General features: G+C 38.3%; 1 protein-coding gene across 1 annotated transcript in view; it reads right to left on the bottom strand.

Moving 5' to 3' along the window:
• The window catches only part of LOC111523483 (protoheme IX farnesyltransferase, mitochondrial), a 139796-nt gene that overhangs the window by 45581 nt on the left and 76391 nt on the right, over nt 1-17824 (bottom strand). The window contains exon 5 of the mRNA XM_023188096.2: nt 2905-2975. Coding sequence (XP_023043864.1) covers nt 2905-2975 — 71 coding nt within the window. The remainder of the gene's footprint in view (nt 1-2904; nt 2976-17824) is intronic.

The raw sequence follows: 17824 nt of genomic DNA, 5'->3' as shown, positions 1-17824 counted from the left end.
AACATCTTGAAATTCACTTTAGATGCCTTGATTGCACCTAACTCTGTATCTGTGTTTGAGGATCCGATTACAATCCATTTTCTTTTGCAAAGTCTTCCAAATCTTCAAATAAGTGTTTATAAACTGCTTCACATTTTCCAGTCATTAATACATAACGGAGGGAATAATTTCTAGAATTTGTGGATCCAACAGGGGCATATTCTATATAGTTGATTAAAAAAAAAAAGTGGGGATAGTTTTGAAAGTGCCATCCATTAGCCAACGTGAAGCATGTGCTGATTTTTCTACATTAGACTGAGTGGTAAATATAAGAAGTCTATCTTCTTTGACAGTCAAATCACTGATCAAGAATAGGTCACCATTTAATGGTTTTTTGTGACACTAGAGGAACTTCAATATCGGCAAGTGTCTTTGGTTCGGAAGGTCCCTGGGCTTGTTGAATTCCTTTTATTCTCTGATGAAGGGCATTTTTTGAAGGCAAACATGGTGTTACGTGTGAAGGGGCAGAAGTTGTACATGACAGAATAATTTGACAGGGAAGACTTCTTGTATTTTTTGCCAGTATTTTCACTTCTATGATCTTCCAAACACTCACTACACTTGTATTCCGAAAGTGGTTGTGGTCTACAAATTTTATAAGTATATGCTATCCATTTGAAAGTCTGTTTATTGCCAGCTGTTGCAATTAAGCAATTTTCTGCTTTCAAAGCACCAATAATAATTAGCTTGAAAATGTTTATCTTTCACATTAGGTAGCCTAATACACTTAACTTATCATAGCCTTTTTTAGAGGGAACAATATCACAGATCTCTTCCTTTGTGTTGTAAGAAATACAGTAAGAAGGAATAATCTTTGGCTTCCCCAGTGGCAAATCTGTATTAGTCAGAGTTCTATAGGGATACAGAACCAATAGGATGTGTATATAGATATATGAGAGGGGATTTGTTAAGGGGAATTGACTCATGCAATTATGGTGGCTGAGAAGTCCCACGACAGGCCATCCGCAAGCTGAAGATCCTAGGATGTCAATGACCCTAGGAGCTTTTCAGCTCAGGCTGAAAGCCTCAGGACCCAGGGGGCTCCTGGTGTATGTCCTAGAGTCCAAAGGCCAGCAAGCCTGGCATTCTGATGTCTAAGGGAGCAGAAGATAAGTCTGTCCCAGCTCTTACAGAGACACCAGTTCGCTCTCTTTATCTGTTCTCTTCCAGCCTCCAGCCAACTGGATGTTACTCACCAACACTGAGGGCAAATCTTCCCTATCTACTCAGATTCACACACTATTCTCCTCTGGAAATACCCTCACAGACACACCCAAAATAATGCTTCCCCTGGTTTCTAGGTATTCTTCAATCTAGTCAAGTTGACACCTATAATTAAGTCCACAGGTTCACCCCTTATCAACCTGGCATCCATATGCATCTCCTTAAACCATACTTAAGCTTTAAATAAAGATAAAAATAAAGTGATAGTTCCACCTAACATGATTTTACTATCCTGTAATTGGAATTTTCGGGACTTTGGACATTAGGGATTCGAGACTTCAGGAATTTTGATCTTTTGGGACTTCAATATTTGGGACTGTGCCTTTTGGGATCATGATCCAAACCCCTTTTAAAAGGAGAGTGTTGCCGATTACAACAGCTAAGGCCCCAATGCTCCCTCCTGAGTACTAACAGGTTGTGCTTCCACCACAAAGTAAGATGGGCTGGACAAAGTAAAGATGGGCTGTTTAAAATGATGAGGCTTTATCTGATTATGCTTAAAGACTACTTGCTGGGCCTATTCCTACACTTCCCTGGTTCTACAGGAGGGTATAATTTCACTGAGGAAAAACGACTGAACAGAAATTCCAAAGCATTACCAGGGGCAACAGCAGCTTTTAGCTCTTGAGATTACAGACTTTGCATTTTCCCCTCTAAAACAGATCTACCCAAATAAAAGTATTTTTGACAGTTTCTAAACCTCAAACACAGCATATACCTTCGTTTATTATTTCAGAAAAAGGAAATAAAATATCAGTAGATGTGAGTTTTTTGTTCTTATATCTTTTCATCTGGTTCTATTGCCCTTTTTAATATGATGATATTTTAAATTCATTTGAGAAATGTCTAAAACCAGATAATATTAAAGATCATTTTTGCATAGATTAATCTGATTGCATATACATTTGCTTCCTTTATTGTTTTATCTAAATATGTGTGATCATTTGATTCACAAGTGTTACCACAATAAATTTTAAGCTCCATGAGGGCATTGCCTAGAAACGTGAAGACAGAATCCAGTGATTTATCGTAGTCAGTATAAACCATTTGGCCCTTTTTATTCTTCTAGGCTTGTAATATATATTAGGTTAAAAAAAAAAGTTTTTAAATGCCGGTTTAGAGGTCTCCAGGAAGTAAAATGTTTAATTATTAACCATTAGTGATATTAAAATATTTATATGCCTTTTAGTTCTACTTAATTGAAATGGGTGGAGAGTGATGGAGGCAGTGCTTTACTTGGCATACAATAGCATTATCAGTTTATCTGAAAAAGTAAAATTTCAGACAGCCTTCTTCTGAGACCCTAGATGGATTTGTCTGAAAATCATTGGCGTTAATGCAAGGTTTTCATCTTCAGCCACTACAAATGAAAGTCTATGTCTCAAAGTAGAATTAACAAAAAAAATCTATCACGTAAGTTACTACCATAAAAAAAAACCCTGCCATTCTTACATCCATCTCAAGTGCTTTATAAAACATTTTGGTTAGAGGTGGAAAATACTGCATTTCCGTATCAATTTGTTCCTTTGTGGGTATTTTATTTTCACTTCACAGCTCAAAGCAAAATAGTGGGAAATGACTCAGATGAACAAGCAAATGAATGCTTTATAATGTGGAAGACACTTGTATTCATGATTTTACCTGATTTGTCCACGAACCAGCGGTCTGTTCTTTGTCCTATTCATGTTTGAGTCAAATGGCACCTCAAAAAACTGTAAAAAGACAGACAACATTAACTATAAAACAATTCCTTTCTTCTGCTCTAGTACTGAACATTTTTTCTATAGTAAACTTCATTTTAATTTTGATAGTATAAATCAATACTCTGGCACTTCTTGAAGAAAAATTAAAAAAGAAAACAATTTGCACTAGGTGCCAGGAATATCTACTTTTATCCATTTTGAAAATCACTTGTTAAACATACAAGTGGTATGTCCCTTGACATACGCAGATGATTGGCTCTAGGATCCCCCATGTGTGGATCACACTCAACTCCCGCAGTAGGCCCCTCTTTATATTCAAGTTTCACATCTTGCAGTCTGCATTGATTGAAATAAATCCATGTATAAGTGGACCCACACTGTTCAAACCCGTGTCACTCAAGGGTCACTTGTATAGTTTCAGGTTTGAAGCATTAGCGCTGTAAATAATTTCAGAATCTTTCACACAACCCAAAGTCTGTGAATCAACCAAGAATCAACTGACCCTGAGGAATGGACTACGGATGTCAAGAACCAGGGCGAATGTAATTAAGATCTCAGATGAAATTGGCAATATACTGTGATGAAGGTAACCATCCTATTCTGCCCAGGATAGTTCTAATTCACATCTTGGTGCCAGTATCATTAACAGAAACCTCTTTCATTCTGAAAGCATCCTAGCTTGGACAATAGATTGGTATGGTCATCCTAATAATGAAGTACAGTTTTAATTGTTTATAAAAGACAAGGCCCAAGGGATTATCAAAACTAATTTTCCAAAGCCTTGAGAAACTGTACAGTATGTTCTTAAATTTGTTATTAATGTCTCTTACTAGTCTCCTTTTTTGCTAAAATGGAATACTCAAAAAATGTGCTGACCAGGTTATTATTTAAGAACATCTTTGACTAAATGGGCTAGAACCAAATCAACAGATGAAACAATAATTCAATGGAAGGCTGAAGTCAGTATTTCCCCAGCTATGTTCCCTTACTGTCCCTGGAGTTGCTCCAGGAAGAATGACTCTATGGTCAAACCATATTAGTACAATAAAATCTCTGAGAAATCCCAAAGTGAAGAAACCTAATTAACCTTACTTTAGGCAGTGTTCCCCAAATTTATTTGACCATGAAACCTTTTTTCAAGAGAAACATAAACAACAGATTTCAGAAATTCCTGGTCTGACTAGATTTGAGTGACAGGAATCATTTCTTACTAATGTCTGTATGAATCATAGCTCTTTGTAGAGTGTGTTATACTCGATATGTGTTCTATAAATGTTAGAAAAAAATAAACACTAGTGCTAAAGAGATGAATAAGTAACATTCTATTTTATTGTACTTTTACAAGTCATCTAGTATGACTTGCTAAAAAGTATAGGTTAAAAATGAAAGAAAATTTATTCTGAACTATTTGAGAAATGTAAAATTTATCCCTGTAAGTTTGGGACATCTGGTAAGTTGTGTTCCCTTTAATTTTCAAAAAAACTTCGACATACGTTTCCTTTCCCTGTATCCTATACTACAGACTACCTACTTTTAATTTTTTTACAATGTCTTGATATTCCTAAACACAATGATGTTTTCCGGTATGATTATTTACTTTTTTCTTTCTCATTCCTTTCACATTACTATAGTCACTTCACTCACAACACTCTGAGTGTTACGCACAGTGAGGATTCCCTGTCATTCATATTAAGAATCTACTAGCCCTAGTCCTTCACACTTGGGTCATAATGACCATCCAGTTACAGCTCATTTAACCAATGGTAAGCTACCTGTGATTCTCAGACCTTTAAAAGAAAACTACATACCAATAATGATAACTACCACTATCCCCACAGCATTAAGACAGCATATATTATCTATAATTACAAGAATAAAAGATATTCTTCTCTTGATGGCTAACCTTTATGAAGAATGGGCTATACATGTTAAGCATTTTACATGCATTGCAAAAGGAGCTGTATACCAAGCCTGAGTTTTCAGAGCTTCCTGGGCACTGCTGCACCTGGGTTCCTGTGTGTGTGGCTGTAGTCAGAGTAAGACACTACATGTCAGGAGTCTGCATTGCCTCACCTGCATTGCCTGAGGTCATGGCTGCATGGGAGGACCCCAGATTAGGAAATGGCAGTGTTCACTCTACAGGTGGCTTTTTTGAATTGGTTTCTGTTGGAAGCAACCATGGCAGCTGCAGTTTTTATCGACTGCAGCATATTTCACTTAATGGATATACCATAAAACCAATCCCGTAGAGATGAACAGGTAAGTTATTGTTCATCATTCTATATGACAAACATCCCTAAACATGTATCTGCATATGTGTGCAATTATTGTTACAGGATAAATGCCTAGAATGTTCCCCTCCTTTTGAAAACAGTCCTGCCTTGACATGAACACACTACTTAAAAGGGGTTCTCCTAATTCTACATTCTCTCAATGCTCCTCTTTAGGCTCATTATTCAGTCCATACAATTTCCTTAGTGTCTACTACACACCATACAATGGGGATACAAAAGTCAGTTAGATGCAGAACCTGCTTTCAAGTTCTTACTCTATGCAGTATGCAGGTGTTGGCAAACTACAGCTAATGGGCCAAATCCAGCCTGCACCTGTTTTTAAGACCCACAAGCCACTGTCTTTTTATATCTCCTTAATAATTGGGAAAGTAAGTTAAAAGAAGAGTACTTGTGGCATGTGAAAATTATATGAAAGTCAAATTTCAGTGTCCATAAACAAAGTTTTATTGGAATTCAGCTACACCCATTTGCCTAAGTATTGCTATGGCTGCTTTTACACAACAGCAGAGCTGGGTAGTTGCAACAGAGACCGCATAGCCCACAAAGCACAGAATGTTCAGTCTTACTCTGTGGAAAATGTCTGCCAATCCCTAATCCACTAGAAGGACTGAGATAAGAGAACCTGGTTAATTATAATCACATGTGCAGTAGGAGGACAGCCTTGTGCAAAGGATTATGGGAGTCCAGAGAATGGGCTCTGAACCCAGGTAGGGAGACAGAAAAGGGCAAGGACGATTTTCCTCAAGTACTCTTTAAGGGAAGTTTAAAGGCTGAGCAGGGCTAGATGGTTAAGGGTATAGGGTAGGAGGGACAAGCACTCCAGACAGAGGAAGCACGAAAAAATGCGTAGGAGGCAGAATTTTGATGAAATGCTGGAGTACCTAGGAGAAGTTCAACACAGCAGACCGATTAGGAGCCCAGTCTTGTAGCTAGAGAAATTAGGGTTAAACTTCAGATTTAGGCCAGGCACGGTGGCTCACGCCTATAATCCCAGAACTTTGGGAGGCCGGGGGGGGGTGGGGCGGGGGGTGGATCACGAGGTCAGGAGATCCAGACCATCCTGGATACACGGTGAAACTCCGTCTCTACTAAAAATACAAAAAATCAGTTGGATGTGGTGGCGGGCACCTGTAGTCCCAGCAACTTGGGAGGCTGAGGCAGGAGAATGGCGTGAACCTTCCCGGGAGGCAGAGCTTGCAGTGAGCTGAGATCACGCCACTGCACTCCAGCCTGGATGACAGAGTGAGACTCCGTTTCAAAAAAAAAAAAAAATCAGATTTACCATTTAATAGTGGCTGTGCAACCTAGGTAAACTTAATTTCTTCATACAATATAGAACTTGTCAGGTGATGTAAGGATTAAGATAATGTACCCAGGCATGATGCCTGGCACACAGAATGTGCTTACTAAAGATTAGTTTATTTGCTATTACCATGAGTGTTGCTGCATGGCTGGTGATGAAGCTCCAGAGGTAGACAAGGGTCATGGAGAGCCTCACGTGCCATGCTAATGTGCCAAGACTCTGCTGTGTACGAGGTGTATTTTGGATTGATCCCTATGACCGCCACTTGGAGGATGATTTTGACAGAAAACATTGCAAAGAAGCCCAGGTGAGATGATGAGGGCCTGAACAAGGGCTGTGACAGTGGAGATGAAGAGGAAGCAACATCTCCCTTTGCCCCCAACACAATGAGCCTTACCCAAAGTGCAGACCCTTGCCTTCTGTGTTCACTCTCCTATCGTTTTTTTTTTTTTTTTTTGGAGATGGAGTCTCACTATCGCCCAGGCTGGAGTGCAGTGGCATGATCTCGGCTCACTGCGAGCTCCGCCTCCTGGGTTCACACCATTCTCCTGCCTCAGCCTCCCGAGTAGCTGGGACTACAGGCACCCACTACCATGCCCGGCTAATTTTTTTGTATTTTAGTAGAGACAGGGTTTCCCCGTATTAGCCAGGATAGTCTCGATCTCCTGACCCCGTGATCCACCCGTCTCGGCCTCCCAAAGTGCTGGGATTACAGGCGTAAGCCACAGTGCCCAGCCTCACTCTCCTATCTTTCAATAAAACCACTATGTGTGCAGCCCCGACTTTCTCCTGGGCTCCAATTTTGTAAAGTCACTTGATTGCTGTTTTTTTTTGTTTGTTTGTTTAGGTATTTTAACATCACAGACTCAATGTGTCTCAAATTGAATTCAACACATTCCCATGAAAATCAAAGTGCCTCTAGATTCTTTTTTGTTAAACATACAACTTCTCTATAACCCATGTCAGAATCTTTAGAATCGGCTGATTTCTTCCATGCATTGGCCAACTATATCCATTTCATTACCACATCCTGATTATTTGGACTTCATAATATTTCTCAAATCTACCCTTCCTGGTTCACTCTGCTATTGCCACTACTATAGAAGCCTAATGAAATTATTTGCTCAAAAATATTTAATGGACTCCTCACACTGCTCACTCCCAATAGACCCTGAAAAATCCAAATTCTTCAAAAGTTATTCAAAGGCTATCCCTAATCCAGCCCTCACACTACTTTCAAGCTTCTCAATTACTTTATTTTTATCCCCTGGTCACACTCGTCGCTGTCTCAGGAACAGAGCAAACTGCCCATGGGAGTTGGAGACTCAGCCAGTTTCTGACTCTGAAGTTGGAGAAAATTATGTCGGAAGCCTTAGTTTCCTCAGCTGCAAATGGGAATAATTTCTCTAACTACTGAAGTTACTACGAGGATCTGAAAAGACAGTGTAAGTGATGGACTGTAGCACATCATGCACTTCTGCTCATTTCTCGCCTATGTCTGCATCCATTGATTAGACTGATGTTCCTTGAATCTTCACTTAACAAACCCAACCCATCTTTTAACACTAAGTTCAAATTCAACTACCTAGACTGAAGCCTAAACTTCTGACTTAAATGTTATATCTCTCTCTCCTTTCAATCCCCATGTTACTTGTCTGAACCACTTAAGAGATGTGTGGTTGTAATTTATGTGAATTCAAAATAATGCAAATAGAACAAACACTCATCAAGAATTACATAATTTAAAAGCAGCAGGTCAAGCTAATAAATCGTTTGTCATTTTACAACATAGCCATGTCACTCTAGTTGGTAAATAAAAATACAGATTATCCATTGTTAGAGTCAATCTCTTTTTCTTAACAGTTATATCTTTATTAAGGTATAATCGACATGCAATAACCTACACATATTTAAACTATTTAATTTGGTAAGTTTCAACTTATGTATTTACCCACGAAACACCCACCAATCAAGGTACTGAATATATTCAAATCAACCCAAAATGTTTTGTTATGTTACCCTGTAGTCCCCCTCTCCCACCCACCTCACAAGCTTCTTGTCCTCAGGCAGCCACTGAATTGTTTTGTGTTCCTATCCATTACTTGCATTTTCTAGAGTTTTATGTAAATAAAATGGACTCTTTTTGTCTGAATTTTTTGCACTCCAAATAACAACTTTTGATATTCATCATCTTGCAGAGGGTTTCAATAGTTCATTCCTTTCTAGTGCTGAGTAATATTCAATTGTATCGCAGTTTGTGCATCCTTTTACTTGCTGATGGATATTTGGTTTTTGGATGGATATCTGGTTAATGGATATTTGAACATTTCTAATAGTTTTTAACTATTACAGAAAGGCAGCTATGAACATCTGTGTGCAAGTCTTTGTATGGACATATGCTTTTCACTCTCAAAGCTAAACACACATATATCATATAGATGAGGTATTTAAACTACTTAGGAAACTGTCAAACTATTTCATGAAGTGGTTGTGCCACTTTTTCACTCCCACAGCAGTATACGAAAGCTCCACTTCCAGGTTTTGGTTGTGTTATGTGGTAAGGACAAAGTGTTTGCCAAGGACAAAGAGAATAGGGACTGGCTATCAGAAGAAAGTGGTTATAAATACCAGCAATGACCCTCTGATCACTTGCAGAAATGAGGACTAGAACAGTTATAAATGCTTTTTTCTTATTTTGATAGAACTGTATTTGTATATATGAATCAAAATTTTATTCCTCTCTCCTATCCTCCTACCATTTAATGTAAAATATGTTAACAGTATTTAGACTCATACCTCAGTATTTAAGTTATGCAATATCAAGGAGCTTGAAGAGAAATGAATGGCACCTAAAGATGAATAGAGACTTGTATTCTCTTTTGGGGAGTAAATTAGTGATTTTTTGGTTGTAAGAGGGTAAGTTTTATTGTGTTTGGCATAAAGCATGATTCTGCTATCACCTTATTTGGAAGTTTAGTATGGCTGAAAGATGTATCTGACTGCCAAGTTGACAAGGGTGAACCGTGATGGCTCTGTGCTGTGCCAATTTAGTTAATCCAGAACTACATTACCCAGAATTCCCTTTCTGTACAGTTTTAGGTTAGGGCTGGCCAAAAGAAGCTTATGTGAGATGTGGAAGTTGGAAATGAAGCAGTAGCCATGCTTATACTTGGAAAATTGGCATAAGGTCAGGTACTACAGTGGAGCACACACAATTGTGAATCTGTTGGCTCACACTGTTGGCCTGGAGCAGTGCTGGGCCTGCAGTTTCTGTAGCTCCTGCCAGATATCCTTGGGTTGCAGCTGATGCCCGAGCTTTTCCAGCTTCTCATTATCCTGGGCCAAGTATGTGCACTGCTCCTTGGGGGAACATACAAGCTCTTCTGTAGGTCATGTGCATCATCAAAGTCCGATGCATAGAAGTGGCAAGGGCAAGAGACAGTCATGTGGTCTAGTTTATTCTAATGAGTTTTAGGTTGTCCTCACAGATTCCAGGTTGTTCTTACTCTCTTCTACTTCCCTTATAGACGGCTCTGCTTTTGTCAGGCCCAGCACTAGATACTGGGGCAACAGCCTCACAGGCTGCTTAACTCAAAGGAATGCACAAGGTCTAACCCCTACATCAGCCTGATATGGTTTGGCTCTGTGTCCCCACCCAAATCTCATCTTGAATTATACTCCCATAATTTCTACGTGTTGTGGGAGAGACCTGGTGGGAGAGAATTGAATCATGGTGGCGATTTCCTCCATACTGTTCTTGTGGTAGTGAATATGCCTCACAAGATCTGATGGTTTGATAAGGGGAAACCTATTTCGCTTGGTTCTCATTCTCTACCTTACCTGCTGCAATGCAAGATGTGCCTTTCACCTTCCACCATGATTGTGAGACCTCCCCAGCCATGTGGAACTGTAGGTCCAATTAAACCTCTTTCTTTCGTAAATTGCCCAATCTCAGGTATGTGTTTTATCAGCAGCGTGAAAACGGACTAATACACAGCCCTGATATCCTGCATAGTGGTTCTGACATTCTGATCAAACTTTGATACAAATTTCTCTTACTTTCAACAGAGCTACTGCTTAAAGTTATTTAGTTTTTCAATATATTCCTCTTAGCTAACAATCTAAATGGCTGACTTCCTGAGATATGTGAATTCATAATTCTTAATGTTAAGGGGAAACGGTATAGTACCATGCAAATAGGCACTCAATAAATAATTTATTTAATAAACCATCAGTGCAAATAAACATATCTGCAGACTGCACTATATTATTTAAAACTGATGTATAATTTATATAAGTTTTGAAAAATTATTTGCCTGTTACAGTCTATCTTCTTTATTGAATTAGTTGAAGTTACATGTAATTAAAAGGTTCTGCCTGAAACGTTCACATTCCTTCCCTTCCCCAATATTCAAACACATTCTATAAGTATTTGGAATAATCTTTCCTCATGACTTGATATATGTACTTTAACTGAATTTCATGGGATAAAAGAGGATTCCAATTACAAATCAAGTGATTTAAATGCTTGTAAGGTGTTACCTAATTTAACAAATAAACTTGTGGTTAAGTAACTATCTTGGCAGTTCTCGTGTGTGTATGTGTGTGTGTGTGTGTGTGTGTGTGTGTAGTTCAGGAATTCTAAAGTGTCATTTCATCTGGATGAATGAAAAAAGATACTATCTTTTCTATGTTTCTGGTACATTATCCATGGAAGGACAGAAATAAATAGCAATTGAACTCCAGGATGCCATAACTTGGCAGCAGCATCTGACTCCCATGAATGCTTAAATTTTGCAGGACAAGCAACATCTGGGCAAAAATACCATGCTAACCAAGACTCCTGGTTCATTTCAGTGAGGGCCCAGCAATTCTTCCTAGCACCAAGGGATCAGAACTCATGATGCTACTTGATTCTGTTCTTCATGCATTTACTATAATGCTTTCAGTTAGGCTTACTCTATTGGTTTAGATATTTAAACCACATTTTCTAAATATAAAGCACTGTATATTTCAATGAGCAATTTAAACACTTCAACAGTTATTTCAGAACATATATACAGCTGGCTTTAGTCTACTCATTTTTTTCCCTGTGCTTTATAATAACTAGTTTTTCATAATGTTATCATTTTCAGTTGGTTCCAACTACTTCTGAAGCAGTGAAGTAAAAACTCTGGCAACTTGTGCTGAAAACAAAAGACAAATGCAGTAATATCAACCCTTAGAATATACTGTTTGGCCCCCTTTTTCATATACCCTCACTACTTCAGAGAACACTGAAAGTAATATACTGTAGTAAACAGAATTTGGGCAGCTGTCCAGGTCAAGCTAATTCTGTCAGGGACCAGTCTTGTACTGCACCTGCCTTCTTCTAGTTGAAGGCTCTTGTTCATGGTCTCAAATGCTGAAGAATCCAATACCTTACACTACTCCTGGACACAGTGATTACTGTGTGTGTTATCTGATTCAAACTGGGCCAACCGAAACGTCTTTCCCTGGAACCATACAAACCAAAGCCCCAGAAAACATGCCCTCCTTTCTCTTCGTTGTCTGTGGCCACAGAATGGGATAAAAGAGAAGTGAGGGAAAGACTGGACATTGATTCCAATGGTCAGGTTACCTCAAAGGCCTCCACCCTTTCCAGTTGAAATCAAACCTACAACGGGGTTTGACTCCTGTAACCTCCAACATCCTAATACACAAAGACTAAACATTTCAAACATTAATATTGCACAGAAAGGAATAACACCTTTCCTTCAGAAATCAACTTATTTTCTGTCTAGGTTAAATGTTCAAAAGAGGTTTTCCTCTCAGTCTTTTGTCATTAAAATCCACCAATCTTTTAGAATTTCTTTCATTGTAAACTTTTTTCTTTTCTTTTTTTTTTTTTTTTGAGACAGGGTTTTACTCTGTTGCCCAGGCTAAAGTACAGTGGCACAATCACGCTGGCTGCAACCTCTGCCTCCCGGGCTCAAGAGATCCTCCTACCTCAGCCTTACAAGTAGCTGGGGCCACAGGTGCATGGCACCACACCCAGCTAATGTTTTGTATTTTTGGTAGAGATGGAGTTTCACCACATTGTCCAGGCTGGTCTCGAACTCTTGGCCACAAATGATCCACTCACCTCAGCCTCCTAGAGTGCTGAGATTACAGGTGTGAGTCACTGCGCCTGGCCGTAAACTTTTCCTTTTTTTCTTCAGGTTCACTTCCTCACCATCTCCCTTCCCAGTCAGTCATATTCTCCCCCACATTTATCCACATTTATTGCCCTCTGGCAATCCTGGGATCTGTTATAGTACTCAGGCTCTTGGGATTGCAAGTGATAGAAACACAATTCAAACTAGCTCAAAGGAAAATGGGGCTTTATTATTGCTTATAACAGGGTTGTACCTGCTTTCAGGAAGGAAAAGATTCAGAATTTCAAATGATGCCATCATGATACTGGCTCCTTCCATCTCTTAAATTGGCTTGGTTTATTCCTGCATGCAGGCTTTTTCCATGAAGCAGGCAAAATGACAATGGTAGTCCCTGCCTTCCACCCTCCTAGCCACCCTAAAAACTAGTTTATTTCCGCCTAGCTCCAAGAAAAGTCCAGAACCATCACAGCCATGAATCATCATGGCCAAGGAATGAGGTAACTATCCTGTGAGCATGCAGAGGGTGTTGGTAGAGAGACACAAACACACAGTATAGCCACTAAAACCACATGTACTATTTTCTCCATAGCAAAGGAAAATTTTATTACAAAAAAGTGAGAAGATGCTTGGTAGACAGATGCAGTTAAATTATTTATAATACGCTGTAAAGCTAACAACCTCGAATCATTTCATTCACATACATCATACCTACAAAATAACTTGCCTGTAGTAGAAAGGGTATTCCTAGTTTAAGTATCTGAAGGGCATTAATTGATAGAAACATAGTAAGTATTTATATTAGTCTTCATCTCATAATCGGTTTGGGAATCAATTAACAGTTCTATTTAACAGAGTAGTAAATGGATCATTTTTTTTCTCCTCATGGTCACATGATAAAAATCTAGGGCGTGTTATACTAATGGATAAATATCTATTAGACACCTACTCTAATGTTTGTGCTTTCTTATACACATTTTTATGTCGGTGAATATTAACTTTAATATAACTACATTGTTATATATGTTATAGGCTATCTAATAATACCTTTTATATTATAAAATATAACATGTTGTATTTTAATATAGTATATATAATTACAGAGTAATACATTAAAATATATTAACTATAATTATATATTATCCAAATAGTTAATGCTCAGATACAAAATACACACTTACTAATCCTTCTAACAGACAATACATACTTATGATACTATTGAACTCTGTGAGCCAAAATATATAGATAACAAAAATGGCTAGAAATAGAACAGCCTAAGTGATGTACTTCCTAGTCCTACTTTGATTAATTATATCCTATGCAAAAGACAGATGTATTCTAGAGATGTTTGTAAGACAGGCTCAGAAAATACTGAATTTGATAGTAACTTTTTCTTCCCCTGCGTTAAGTAATGGACGCAACATTCTTCTAGAGTCAACAGGAAAACAAACATGTGACTCTTGTGGGAGTTTGTTTTTCCATCCATCTTCTCAACACTGTCAACAAGTGTTTGTCATTCCAATATGGCTCACAGCTTCCAGGGTTCAAGATAATGTCTCAATCAATCTCAGACCAAGTTAAAAGCGATGTTAAAAAAAAAAAAAAAACATAAAAAAATAAAGCACGGGGAGAGGCACCTTATCCAGCAGGATTCCACATGCCATTACTTTCAGCTTACAAATCAGTAAAGACACCCAGTCAGCCATTACTCCCTCGTTACCAATGCTCTGTTGTCTTACCTAGAATAAACAAACTAAGTAAGACTGCTTCCCATTGATTTTCCCCCTATGAGGCATTTGAAATAATGAATGTGTGTGCTCTGGCATTCATCAGAAGTGGCTTTTCACTCAATGTGGTGATTGGGGCAATGTTCTCCTCTAAACAGATTACTCAGGCCGTCTCTCGTTAGGCTGGATTTTAAGGCTTCATCCATGAAGGAAAAAATAAAGGATCTAAAAGGTCACCTAGCACTTATCAGAGGCAAAGTGCCACATCCTACAAGTAAAATACTCAGAAAGTTAAACTGGCTTTTACTAGATCCAAGAATCACTGCTATGGAACTGACCCCTTTTTCCTTTCAGAGAGATCTCAATTTGCAAGCAATGCTTTCTGAAAAAAGATGGAAGGAGAAAACATCAAAATACTTGCAATCCTTGTCTCTGAATAGTGAGAGGTAAGCTAATTTACTATTCTTTACCTTTTTGTAGTATTCAACTATCTATAAAGACCATGTGTTTTCTTTAAAAATTGTTTTTAATTGTTTTAAATTTTAATTTTTGTAGGTACATGGTAGGTATATATATTTATGGGGTACATGAGATGTTCTGATACCGTCATGCAATGTATAATAGTCACATCATGGAAAATGGGATATCCATCCCCTCAAACATTTATCTTTTGTGTTACAAACAATTCAATTATACTCTTTTAGTTATTAAAATGTATGATTAAATTATTATTGTATAGTCACCCTGCTATACTATCAAATATTAGGCCTTATTCATTCATCCTAACTATTTTTTTGTACCATTAACCATCCCCACCATCCCACTATCCTTCCCAGCCTCTGGTAACCATCCTTCTACTCTCTATCTCCATGGACTCAATTGTTTTGATTTTTAGATCCTACACATAAGTGAGAAGATGCAATGTTTGTCTTTCTGTGCCTGGCTTATTTCACCTAACATAATGATTTCCAGTTCCATCCATGTTGCTGCAAATGACGGAATCTCATCCTTTTTAATGGTGGAATAGTACTCTACTGTGTATAAGGACCACATTTTCTTTATCCATTCATCTGCTGATAGACGCTTAGGTTGCTTCCAAATCTTGACTATTGTGAACAGAGCAGCTGCAGCAAACATGGGAGTGCAGATATCTCTTCCATATACTGATTTCCTTTCTTTTGGGTATATACCTAGCAGTGGAAGTGCTGGATCATATGGTAGCTCTATTGTTAAGTTTTCTGAGGAACCTCCAAACTGTTCTCCATAGTGGTTCTACTAATAATTCACATTCCCACTAACAGTGTACAAGGATTCCCTTTTCTCCACATCCTTGCCAGCATCTGTTATTGTCTCCCTTTGGATACAAGCCATTTTAACTGGGGTGAGATTATATCTCATTGTAGTTTTGATTTGCATTTCTCTGATAATTGATGATGTTGAGCACCTTTACATATGCCTGTCTGCCATCTGTATGTCTTCTTTTGAGAAATGTCTATTCAAATCTTTTGCCCATTTAAAAATCAGATTATTAGATTATTTTTCCTATAGAGAGTTGTTTGAGCTCCCTATATATTCTGGTTATTAATCCCTTGTCCGATGTGTAGTTTCCAAATATTTTCTCCCATTCTGTGGGTTGTCTCTTCACTTTGTTGATTGTTTCCTTTCCTGTGAAGAAGCTTTTTAACTTGATGTGGTCATATTTGTCCATTTTTGCTCTGGTTGCCTGTGTTTGTGGGGTATTACTCAAGAAATCTTTGCCCGGGCTGATGTTTTAGAGAGTTTCCCCAATGTTTTCTTGTAGTAGTTTGAGGTCTTAGATTTAAGTCTTTAATCCATTTTGATTTGATTTTCGTGTAAGCCAAGAGATAGGGGTCTAGTTTCATTCTTCTGCATATAAATACCTAGTTTTCCCTGCACATTTATTGAAGAGACTGTCTTTTCCCCAGTGTATGCTTTTGGCACCTTTGTGAAAAATAAGTTCATTGTAGTTGTGTGAGTTTGTTTCTGGGTTCTCTATTCTGTTCCATTGGTTTATGTGTCTGTTTTTATGCCAGTACCATGCTGTTTGGTTACTATAGCTCTGTAGTATAATTTGGTCAGGTAATATGATTCCTCCAGTTTTGTTCTTTTTGCTTAGGACATCTTTGGCTATTCTGGGTCTTTTGTGGTTCCATATAAATTTTAGGTTAGTTTTTTCCATTTCTATGAAGAACGTCATAAGACCATGAATTTTCCAGTCAGGAAAAAAAGATAATAAAAAAATTCTACCAAAATGATACAAAATATGGACAGACCCTCTTTAGGTAAACTAATAAAGTATTACTAAGGTGAGGTAATATAAAACCAACATTAATGGAGCCTTAGTCAATTAGAACCTTTTTTTCTCCAGAAAGTCAGAGGAAGGCAAAATGTTGATCCGAAATATTTCTCAAATACACCCATTTTTTAATCCTATCCTCAGTGCCACTTCCTTAATTCAGGTTATTTTATTTTGCCTAGATTACAACAGCCCCCTGACTACTTCCCCTACGTCCAGTATTGATCCTCCCCTAGTAATTTTTCACAGAATAGTCAAAGTGATCTTGTCAGATGCAAATCTTATCATGTTACTTTCTAGCATAAAACCCTTCCATGGCTGTCCACTGTCCAAGGAATAAAGTTAAATACTCTAACACGGCTTATAAAGCTCTTCATAACAGCTCTTGCCTCCTTCTACCTCTCCAGGCTCTTTTCTTTCTTGCTCTCTACCTCTTTCATGCTATACTCTAAGCATTCTGAGCTACCTTTCGGTTTCTCAAGGATGGCATGCTTTCAGGTCTTCACTCACTCTACCCCCTGGCTGTCAAGACCCATCACAGCATTGAAAGCACATCTCCAACTACCTGGGGTTTATTAGGTTTTGCCCTAATATTCGACTCTTTTCTGTGCATGTGCCTAAGCAGTGGAGCTATGCTGGAAAAAGCCACCTTATAGGATAAGAGGATTCATTACAAGTACACAACCACAAACTTCAAATGTGCTCTCTAGTCAACTCCATCTGCTTCTCTCCACAGGGTTTCATATCTGGTCCACTCTCAAGAATCTGATGTTTCTACACAGCATCCCCCACCCCACACCTATAATACAGGGCACAGCCTTCTATTTTATTGAACACTGAGGTCCTCAAACAGGACACTCCCTCCTTTTCCTACTATCATCCCTACCACTGTGTACAACCTCTTCTCTCCTAACCTGGACTGGTAATCCTGTCCACTTCCACCTCCTAGGAAATTTATTCCATCAATCATCCTTTTCTGTAGAGCATGTTTAGCCTGTTGTCTTTTAACTGTATTACTCCCATTTATACCTAACTATGCTCAGTTTTGCCCCATCCCAACCCCTCTCCCAAATCCCACATATC

This window comes from Piliocolobus tephrosceles, chromosome 16 (assembly GCF_002776525.5).
Source record: "Piliocolobus tephrosceles isolate RC106 chromosome 16, ASM277652v3, whole genome shotgun sequence".
Lineage (NCBI taxonomy): Eukaryota > Metazoa > Chordata > Mammalia > Primates > Cercopithecidae > Piliocolobus > Piliocolobus tephrosceles.
This window is presented reverse-complemented; position numbering and strand designations above follow the sequence as displayed.